At 35.6% G+C, this 11,578-nt stretch overlaps 2 protein-coding genes across 2 annotated transcripts; one reads left to right on the top strand and one right to left on the bottom strand.

Moving 5' to 3' along the window:
* Positions 1 to 6,826: 6,826 nt before the first annotated feature.
* Positions 6,827 to 7,426, top strand: LOC112524810 (uncharacterized mitochondrial protein AtMg00810-like). Its single transcript, XM_025134760.1, has one exon. It carries the CDS (start codon positions 6,827 to 6,829, stop codon positions 7,424 to 7,426), a length of 600 nt encoding a protein of 199 aa, XP_024990528.1.
* A 2,042-nt stretch (positions 7,427 to 9,468) lies between these two features.
* LOC112525529 (probable (S)-N-methylcoclaurine 3'-hydroxylase isozyme 2) lies at positions 9,469 to 11,205 on the bottom strand. The gene is made up of 2 exons (XM_025135692.1): positions 10,342 to 11,205; positions 9,469 to 10,190 (listed from the first exon to the last, which is right to left on the bottom strand). The coding sequence occupies exons 1-2, from the start codon at positions 11,203 to 11,205 to the stop codon at positions 9,570 to 9,572; spliced, it is 1,485 nt and encodes a 494-aa protein (XP_024991460.1). The 3' UTR covers positions 9,469 to 9,569.
* Positions 11,206 to 11,578: the final 373 nt, after the last annotated feature.

An 11,578-nucleotide genomic window follows, 5' to 3' on the forward strand; every position in this document is an offset into this window, starting at 1 on the left:
ACTAAAATGCACTCATTTTATACACTTAAGATCAAACCCATATAAAACTCTAACTCTAACTCAACATGCAATCCATATAACAAGAATGTCAACAAAAAACAAATGCGAAAATAGATTATACATTACTTGATGATCAAATCCTTTAAAGATCTTGTAGTTCCTTTTTTATTTGAGTTGAATCGAGCTTATGTGTGTGAAAATCGCACCTCTAGTGTGTGGGTGAGTTCTGGACTCAAATGACAAGAAAAATTGGCCAAAAATCCAATTTATAATGCTAAAACTCGAGTTGGGCCGGGTTGGCCCCGCTAGGTACCCCTTTTTAACCATCAACACTTAAATTATTCATAACTTTTCGCTCGGACCTCCGTTTTCTATGAGGTTTTCGTCTACACGTTCATAAAGAGATAATCTATAACATCCAACAAAAATATTCTAGAGAAGATCTCCCAAAAATAAATTTTACGTATCTATTTGACGTGATATTTTCCAAATCCTCTAATATACTCTTAAGAAATATAATTATAAAACTTCAGACCCAAACTCCCACTAAATCATAAGTTCTCTTAAACCTAATAAATAAATATACTAAGCAAATAATTTGGGCATATTAGAAATTGGATGTTACAAATACCTTCTCCTTTTGAGGATTTCGTCCCAGAAATCACTGTTGTGGAAATAAAGAAGGGTATTTCTGAACCGTATCCTTTTTAACCCGTTCTCTCCACTCAAAACTCGATTTCTGAAGTCCAGCATATAAAATAAAACCCAAAATATAGCTTGACATATAAATATCATTCGGACCATACCCTTTTTAGCCTCCATGCCTGAAGCCCAATATTTATTGTCGGATTTTATGAAAGTTTATTAGCTTTGCCATAGCCATCGTTGCTATAGCCCTCTTTTCTTGTAGCATATGTTGTTACGTTTGATCAACAAGTCATATATATTTCGACTTTCAAAAAATCCAATATAAGTTCCATCATATCAAATATTGATCGATACTTATGTTTATAATTTTATATAGTCTGTGAAAAAGACCTTGTGAAACAAACATGAAGCTAACATTACTGTGGCTTAATTTGAGAAGGAAGATGACCCACCCCGGCCACAGGACATAAAAACAAGATAAGCAGAACATCGAAGTATGTATATACTTGGCTTAGTTTGGTGTAGCATAAACATGTGACATTTCAATACGGTTTTGCCACTAAACAAATGTAAGAAAACCAACAAACTAGATTCACATAAGCAATCAGATACAATATACAAAAAAAGCTAATTTCATCACATTGCAAAGATACGTGGTTTAGTGAAGAATCGACTTACATCCATGACTATACTAGGTTTTTTCTTCGGTTTTAGTGAATGGTTTTGATGATTTCGCATCTAGGAATGGCCATTTTGAATTACTTGTAGTTTTTGTTTTAGTTTTAGTTCTGATAATAAAAATCATTCGAAGAAAGCTTGTTGGAGCTCTATCATAAAATAAGATTATGACCCTGATTTCTTTATATAATAATTCTTAATTTTGTATATGACATTCAAAAATTTGTTTTCACTAGTTCCAGTTATAATTAAAAGATATAGCATTTTAATCTTATTTAGCATTCTTTATATTTGAATATTTCTAACGATTTAGAGTAAACTTCTATTTTGGTCCATAAGGTTCGATGAAATATTTGAAAATGGGACGTAACCTTTAATAAATCTAGACATCATCTTCGTGGTTTGTATTTTGCTTTGAAAATGGTATCTGACATTAATTCTTGTAGAAAAAAAGTTTGTTAAGTGAAGGTTATTTTAGTCCTTTTACCATTTTCTCTCATTTTTTTAAAATAAAAATTTATTTGAAACCCTTACAATCGAAGAACCGCTAATAAATTCAAACCAAAATCAAAATGAAAGCCAAATCCAAACCCTAATCAATGAACCCCCACAGGGATGTAAAACTCTAAAAATAAAGTAAAACCACTAGATTTTTTGTTTGAAGTTGCAGTGACGAAGAGGTGGCGGAGAAGAGATGGTTTTGGGTTGCTTTGATGCCTAGAGAAGTAGGAAGAATGGAGGGAGGGATGTAATTATATATCGTAGAGAGAGATTGAGGGAAGAACGTTGTAAACACTGTGAAATGCACCGGTTGTAGTTGGAACGGAATAAGGGAGAGGGAGGCCGATGGTTCTCATAGCAGATGGAAAGGGGCGGAGGAGAGGAGTTGGTAGTAGAATTATGGCAGGTGAAGATGGTGGTGGGATGGTGGGGATGACTGATAGCATTACGTACGAGCTTTTGGCCGACGGACTATCAACAACGGATCAACGACGGAATATGTTAGATTAATCTCGTTGTAAGCATTTAAATAGTATATATATATATATATATAGGTAGGTAGGTATTAGGAAGTTATTGGTAGTTATCCACGAAGAGGTGCGACTATTCACGAAAGGGTGTGATGGTTCGATGGCACCTTTTCGGTGTCTATAAATATGTAAATTCTACACACTTTTCATAGTGTGAATTCTCAGATTATCAAATAAACTTTGGTTGTTTTAGCATATCGATCCAACATTTGGTATCAGAGCTTTGGGTTCGTTCAACCAAAGTCTTCTCATCATCTACCATATACGATTAGGAATCAAGAGAGTCACCAAAACGTCGGAGATTAACGATTAACCACCATCACAGTTGTTCATTTGGGGTTAATCAAAATCTCAAGGATACCTAGGGCGGCCAAACACCAGAAGAAGTTTTACCACCGACTGGCACCCAACGGAAAAGGTATTTACATACCTTAATCGGAACCGGAGAAGACAACCGGAGATTCAAATCGGTCAGAAAGACCATCGATCCAAGGCCCAAGAGCAGAAGGCATCGAGTCGTAGGAACTAAATAGGTCAGAACGACGATCATCGCAGGCAGAAAACGCAGCAAGCGTTGCCAACAAGAACAATCGATCAAGGCAGAAAACGCAGCAAGCGTTGCCAACAAGAACAATCGGTAGGAAACCGATTTTTGTTCAATCGATCTAGGGCACAAAAACGCAGTAAGCGTCGCCATCCAGAACAACGATAGGAGATCGTTTGTTCAATCGATCGTCAGGCACGAACGCAGGAAGCATCGAGCCTTAAGAACAATCAATAGAAGATCAATTGTTCAAGCAAAATCGAACCAAAAATCAAGTCGAAGAAGGAAACCGCAAAGGAACCGTCGTTCGAAAGGAACCAGAAGGGTTTCAAGTTCTTTACAAAGGAAACAACACACACAAAAGGTGTACGCCTCCTCTTTTCTTTACTTTCCCTTTTTCCAAAAAAAAGAAAACCTAATTCCCATTTTTAGGAAACTGACGTTTCCTTTGATTTTAAACATTTTCTTTACAAATTTCTTTAAAAAAAATACTTCCTTTATTATTTTTATTGTCATTTAAAAAGAAAATTTTACTCAATTTTGTAAAGTTTTATATAAAATTTTATAAAGGAATATTTGCAAAGTTTGTAAATAAAATCCTTAAGGAATATTTTTTTTATATACGAAATTATGACGGAAAAAGAAAATAAGGAACAGGGAGAAAATTTCAAAATTTGCAAAGAAATAAGTCCTAGTACCCATTTTCAGTGTCCAATGTTGAATTCAACAAATTACATAACTTGGGCAATTCAAATGCAAATTATATTGGAAGCAAATAGCCTTTGGGAAGCAATTGAACCACAATCATCAACAAAACCCGATGAGAAAAAGGATAAGACCGTTATCGCGTATCTCTATCAATCGCTACCAGAAGATCAACTGTTTCTCATCTCAAAATACAAAACTACAAAGGCAGTTTGGGATGCACTGAAAACAAGACACGTTGGTGTCAGCAGTGTCCAAAAGGCAAGATTACAAACTCTCAAGACGGAATTTGAGATGTTACAGATGAAAGAAAATGAATCAATTGATTCATTCACTTCAAAATTAACGGGTATTATGAATAAAGCAGCAAGCTTGGGACAGACATAGGAAGATTCCACTCTCGTACGGAAGTTACTGAATGTCGTACCCGACCGGTTTCTCCATATTGTCGCGTCCATTGAACAATACTCGGACCTAGATGCTATGTCTCTAGACTAAGCAATCGGGAGACTGAAGACTTTTGAAGAAAGATTAAAATTCAAGAAGGAAAGAAGCGTGGACACTCAAGAAGGATTGATGTTCACTCGACATGAACATCGAGGCCAACCTTTCAGAGGACGTGGTCATGGCAGATTTAATCAATCACGAGGCCGATGATATAACAAATTCATATAAGAAAGGAAGAACTGGGAACCCTCACAAAATAGTTTCAAGAAAGAAACTATCAGCAATACGAAGAAGTTTACTCCTGATAAGAGTAAAGTACAGTGCTTCAAGTGCAAGAAGCATGGACATTATGCAACAAGATGTCCAGAAAAGGATCAAGAACCGGAACACTCTAATCTCATTGAAGAAGACTTAGAACCGACACTACTCATGGCGACTATTGAAGAACATCAGAAAGTTCTCTTGAATGAAAGGAATCCCGAAGTTAGCAAGATAACTTCAAGTGGCAAAAGCCTATGGTACTTAGACAATGGAACAAGTAACCATATGACTGGAGTCAAAGATCATTTCAACGAGATTGACGAGAAGATTACCGGGAACGTAAGATTCAGAGATAGATCGTACGTAGAGATCAAAGGAAAAGGTTCCATACTGTTGGAATGCAAAAATAAAGAACAACGGGTTGTGTCACATGTATATTATATTCCAAGTATTAAGAGTAATATACTAAGCCTTGGTCAACTGACAGAGAATGGTTGCAAAGTAGTCATGGAAGAGGATCTGTTACTACTATATGATTCAAGCAACAACATTTTACTACGGGTCATACGATCAAAGAACCGACTATATAAGGCAAGTCTCAGAATTGGCAAACCCATCTGTTTGTTAGCCAACCTACATGACAAARCATGGTTATGGCATGCAAGACTGGGCCATCTGAACTTTGGTTCAATGAAGAAAATGGTTTCAAAAAAATTAGTTTATGGAGTAACCTGCACTAAGTATACAGCAGACATTTGCGATATATGCTTAAAAGGAAAACACAGCAGAACTCCGTTTCCACAACATACGAATTTAAAGTCAGAGGCACCATTGAATTTAGTGTTTGGAGATTTGTGTGGTCCAATATCGCCACTTACACCAACCGGCAAAAGGTACATATTCCTACTAATTGATGACTACTCAAGATATATGTGGGAATACTTTTTAGACTCAAAGGATCAGGCTTTTGGGATTTTCAAAGAATTTAAACCAAAAGTGGAAAACGAACTTGGACTCGAGTTGAAGATGTTCAGAATAGACAGAGGAGGGGAATTCACTTCAAATGAATTCCTGCAATACTGCAAAGATAATGGCATCTCAAGGCAATTGACTGCACCATACTCACCTCAACAAAACGGAGTAGTTGAATGAAAGAATAGGACAATTCTTTCAGTAACAAGATGCATGATGAAAGCAACGAACTTGCCACAGAACTTTTGGGCAGAAGCAGTTAGACATGMCATACTAATATTAAATTGCACGCCAACAAAGTCAATTGATGACATTACTCCATACGAAGCATTGAAAGGAAGGAAGCCAAGTCTACATCATCTAAGGATTTTTGGCTGCATCGCATATGCAAAGGTACCTTCACAACACTTGACTAAATTAGATGATAGAAGTATACAAATGGTATACTTAGGCAGTGAGCCAGGATCAAAAGCATATCGCTTATTTGATCCAATAAAGAATAGAATTTGCGTCAGTAGGGACGTAAAATTCAAAAAAGATGAGACATGGAATTGGGAGGACTTTACTAAAGATTTTGACCTAGACAAACCGGGATGGACTGATTTCATTATAGGGAATAATAAAACACCTGGTACTCAGTATATCTCGAATGTAAGTGAAGATATCGAGAATAATGTTACACATGGTAACAATGATTCAGATGAAGAAGAACCTACTACATCCAATTCCCAAACATCCACTCATGAATATAGCCCACATCAATCCACCATCCGCTCACTAGTTTCAAAAACCGATACACCTTCTACAACCGATTCAAGAATTGATCATACACCTGTAAGAGGTTATAGGCTCTTAAGTGATATATATGCCAGGACGGAGGAGTTATTACTAGTAGAAGAAGAACCAAGAAACTTCAAGGAAGCGGCTAAATACGACAAATGGATCGAAGCTATGAAAGCAGAAATTGATTCTATCAACAAGAACAATACCTGGATGCTAACTACCCTACYAAAGGATCATAAGGCAATTGGTCTGAAATGGGTATTCAAGACAAAGAGGGATGATGAAGGAAGAATATTAAAGCATAAGGCACAACTAATGGCCAAAGGATATATTCAAGAACATGGCAAAGACTTTGATGAAGTCTTTGCACCAGTAGCACGAATTGAGACAATACGATTGATATTGGCTCTAGCAGCATACAACAAATGGGAAGTACATCACCTGGATGTAAAATCAGCATTCTACAAGGAAAACTAAAGGAAGAAGTTTATGTCTCACAACCTGAAGGATTTATAGAAGGAGACAAAGGAAAAGTCTACAGGCTCATGAAAGCACTTTATGGTTAAGACAAGCTCCACGAGCATGGTACACCAAGTTAGATAACACTTTGAAGACACTTGGATTCAAGATATGTGCTTTGGAGCAAGCAGTCTATACAAGAATAAGTAAAACATCAACACTATTGATTGGAGTATATGTTGATGACTTAATAGTTACTGGATCATCAAAGAAGGAGATTGAAGCCTTCAAAGATCAGATGAAAGAGAAGTTTGAAATGAGTGATCTTGGATTACTTGCTTATTACCTTAGCATTGAGGTTACACAGAACGGGGGTGAAATCTCAATAAAGCAAACTGGCTACGCAAACAAGATACTCAGTGACACAGGGATGTTAGACTGCAATGAAGAAAAAATACCTATGGAACCAGGTCTCAAACTCACAAAAGTAACCAAAGCAAGATCCGTAGACGCCACCAAATATCGAAGCCTGATTGGATGTCTACGATACTTACTACATACAAGACCTGATCTAAGTTTTCCAGTTGGATTACTTAGTCGTTTCATGCAAGACCCACAGGAGCAGCATATGAAAACAATCAAACAAGTGTTGCGTTATATCAAAGAAACTAAGGACTATGGTATAACTTATGGGCATGAAGGAGGAAACAAGATACAAGGATACAACGACATCAGTTACGGTGTTAACACACAAGAAGGTAAAGGCACAACTGGTATAATTTTTTACTTTGGAAATTCACCTATCAATTGGAGTACTCAGAAACAAGGAACAGTAGCTTTATCTTCATGTGAATCAGAGTTTATTGCGGCAACAGCAGCATCAACACAAGCTCTCTAGTTAAAGAGACTACTCAGCAAAATTACTGATACTAAGGAAGAAAAGGTTACTATCTATGTGGATAACAAGTTAGCAATAGCACTAATGAAGAATCCAATATTTCATGGACCAAGCAAACACATTGATACAAAGTATCACTTCATACGAGAATGCATGGAGAAAGAAGATTTGACAGTTGAACACATCACTGGAGAACTACAACGAGCTGACATTCTGACAAAGCCACTACCAAGAATAAGGTTCATCACTATGAGGCAACTACTTGGAGTTAAAAATCTTATTCAACACAATCGAGATTAAGGGGGTGAATGTTAGATTAATCTCGTTGTAAGCATTTAAATAGTATATGTATATATAGGTAGTTATTAGGAAGTTATTGGTAGTTATCCACGAAGAGGTGCGACTATTCACGAAAGAGTGTGATGGTTCGATGGCACCTTTTCGGTGTCTATAAATATGTAAATTCTACACACTTTTCATAGTGTGAATTCTCAGATTATTAAATAAACTTTGGTTGTTTTAGCATATCGATCCAACAGAATAAGACTTCAGCGACATATTTTTTCGTCAATGATACTCGTCATTTTTGTAGTGCGTTGATGGCATCCGTAGGTGAAGAAGAAGTGGATTTCCCTGCATCATGCTTGATGATTGGAGAAGATGGTCGTTATGTGTTGGACGAGGATGAAAAGGTTTTAGGTAGTGACGACTCTTGAATGAGGAAGAAGATCACCCTCTTGAATGTGTTCTTGTAATTAGAAATATGAAAAAGTACCAAAACCAAAAAATTTGCCATAAACAAGAGAACAAAACTAAAAAAGTGGACTTAGATAAGAGACCAAAAATATAGTTCACTCAAAGAAATTTAAGAAATAGAGATTTTAGAGTGAATTACATTTTCAGTCCCTTGTCTAGAAAGACCAAAATGCCCCTCATGTGAAGAGCAGGCACACATAACGATCACAAATCTAATGACATTAATCGGGGGATTAATTTGGACTCAAAACACGAAAAATGAACCAAAAATATATTTTACGAATTAATTTGAGGGAAGGAAAAAAAAAACCATAAACAAGAGATAAAAAGATGTAATTCACTCTTTTCTCATTTTATCAAATTTATCAAGTCTTCAATCCTATATTATATTCAATATATTTCGTAAAAAAAAAAGATTTATGACAACTAACATTTGTCAAATCTCTTGTATCAATATTTCAATTTCATATTAAAGGGTCGTTCGGCTAACGGTATGTGAGTCTTTGATCTTTTAGGAGATCAGAGATTCAAACTTCACTAAAAGTGAAAAAGATGTATGAGTTTATTTATTCTATTTACCTATATAAATAATAGATATATACTTAAAAATTTATATTTCAATTTCATTTGACATATAGGCTACCTTTGGATTAAGTTTTGGGCTATGCTGTTCATATGTATATATACGATATTGTATAATATAATTATATTATATTAATAATTTTTTATTTGTGAAAGAAAAATAAGAGAAAATTGAAAAAAAGATTATAATGCCCTTTGCTTAACATGTTTTTCATCGCGTTTGGAGGAAGAGATTAGATTCGAGTGCTTCTATAAACTATGATAATCAACTTGTAGTTTTAAAATTGTAGAAACGAAAACCGTTACAATCGACAACAGACAAACCATAGGATCCAAAATTGTAGTTTACTCAACTGTTTAATTTGTAGTTTAATCTTTTATTCATATTCAATTTTCAAGTTTTTATGCATAATACTTTTTCACATATTCATCATGTTTTTTGAACACATTTATTTTTATAATTATTTATATGATTTATTTATGTATTACTAAAACTAAGTTTATACTTTAAATAAATTATTTTAATTAATATAAAAAATGTATGTCCAAGCAATTCATTGATTAGTATTAGTTTAAATAGTTTTGTTGTGGTTACATAATTTCTAATTTCAAGTATTTAGCCCAAGCATAAAACATTCTCAAATATCAATAGCATCAAGATATTCCAATATAATCTACCATAGCAACACTAGAAAGAACCAACGTTAGCAAAACCTAAGTCCTCTTGATTTAACATAGACGATTACAAGCAACACGAGCTTACATACGAGAAAACCCATTAAAAGAGGAAATTAATTGCATATAGTTATGCAACCAAAGATTCTTTTTTGAGTTTGCAGATGAGTTTCACAGGTTTTTCCTTCTGCAAAGTTACACCGAATTTGTCATCCATATCAAGCTTCGAAGGATCGTCATCATCCGGAAGGACCCACTCCAACCCATGAACTAACGATGCTAATAAAAGTTCAACACTCCTAAGACCTAAGGACAAACCAGGACACATTCTTCTCCCTGCACCAAATGGTGTGAACTCGAAATTGTGGCCTCTAAAATCCACCTTTGAGCCAAGGAATCTTTCAGGTCTGAATGATAGAGGGTCATCCCATATTTTAGGGTCACGACTTATTGCCCAAATGTTGACAAATATTTCAGCACCCTTTGGAATGGTATAACCCATAACCTCACAAGTTTCTTGAGCCTGATGAGGAAGTAGGAAAGGGGTGGTTGGATGTAATCTTAGGGTTTCTTTGATACAAGCTTGTAGATAAGGTAACTCTGAGAGTTGAGATTCAGTAATTTTGTCAGAGTTGATTTCTTTCTTCACTTCTCTTTCTAATTTAGACAAGGCCTCTTTGTTTCTTAGCAACTCGGCTATAGCCCATCCCACGGTCGAAGTTGTCGTATCGGTACCTCCAATGAATAATTCCTGGAAGTTCAAAAGAGAGTTGGTTTAAAACCATACTGATTATAAACAAAAAGTTAGCAAATTGAAGATTAAAAGAATGACTCGATTACATAAAATAGAATCTATTTTTCGATTAAATATCGGTTTATCAGCAGTGCAAAGAAGTACATACTAGAGCCAACTGATTGATCTGGTTGTCTGAAACTCCTTCTTCAAGCAATCGATCCAATAAAGATTTTGTCTGCTTGGAGGTCCATGCAGAAGAACCCATTTGCGATCTTGTTTCCTTTATTATTTCTTTCCAAAAACTAAACACCCTTTTGATGTTTTTGTGGCTTCCCTTCCTTATTCCTTGAAGATCCAATATCCGGAACATGGGGAAAAAATTACTGAAATCAGGTTTACCTCCATATTCCATTACCTTTTCGATTGAATCTTTCAATCCACCACGAGTGTGATGTTCATCTTTCAAATCAAGCAAATCTTTGGAAAATATTATGCAACTCAAAATGTTAAACGAAGTCGTGAAAACAACTTCCGCGATATTAAGCACTTCTCCTTCTTTACTGCGCAAGAAATCCAACATGTAACTTACCTTCTCCTCTCGTACCCTGGAGTGGATTTCAATGGCTTTAACGGAAAATATTTCAGTGCGACAAATGGCTCTTAAAGTTCTCCAAGTTTGATTGCAGTCAGACCATACGAGGGTATAGGGTAATATTGAACTTTGTCGATACGCACTAGGCACCAAACGAGCAGAAAAAATACGATCATGAGTTTTGAGAATTTCCATAGCCGCCTCCGGAGAAGAGGCAACCACAAGAAGTTGGCTTCCGAGATGGAGAGATATGAGAGGGCCATATTCGTTGGCCAAGTTCGTGATGGAAATATGAGGTTTTTCTCCGATCTGATGCAAGTTTCCGATGATAGACCATGTCGGAGGAGTTGGTGGGAGGTTTTTCAGGTTTTTGGAAAATGTAAATTTGACGAGTAGAAGGAAGAAGACTGTCAAGAGTAGGAAGAGTTGGGGTAGCATATCGTTTTCTCTTGGAAAAGCCATGATATCCATCGTATCGTCTGCGACTGATTTGATTATATATATATATACACACACGTGTGTGTATATATATATATCTATACTACATATATAAGCATTTAAGACAAAGTCTTAAATACAAGTTCCTAAGCATAAGTTACAATAATTTTATGCAACAAATTCAAAAAACTYTTAAAGACAAGTTACAAAGCACTATGTACAACCATTTTATGCATGAAGTTCAAAAAATCTATGACAGTACAACCACCAACACCACCAAAGTTGAAACTTTCAGTTTCACTTTTTTAGTTGAAGTTTTTTATCCTCTCTTTCCAGCTTTCTTCCACCCATTTAGTAACTTCAAACCATTCTT

This window comes from Cynara cardunculus (assembly GCF_001531365.2).
Source record: "Cynara cardunculus var. scolymus isolate 2C chromosome LG 13, CcrdV1, whole genome shotgun sequence".
Lineage (NCBI taxonomy): Eukaryota > Viridiplantae > Streptophyta > Magnoliopsida > Asterales > Asteraceae > Cynara > Cynara cardunculus.

Bases quoted from the DNA above. Each gene is read 5' to 3' on its own strand.
- LOC112524810 (XM_025134760.1), top strand. From the start codon at position 6,827: ATGAAAGAGAAGTTTGAAATGAGTGATCTTGGATTACTTGCTTATTAC.
- LOC112525529 (XM_025135692.1), bottom strand. From the start codon at position 11,205: ATGCTACCCCAACTCTTCCTACTCTTGACAGTCTTCTTCCTTCTACTC. The intron at 10,191-10,341 runs GTATGTACTTCT...TTGAACTTCCAG, and splicing joins AGATCAATCAGTTGGCTCTA to GAATTATTCATTGGAGGTAC.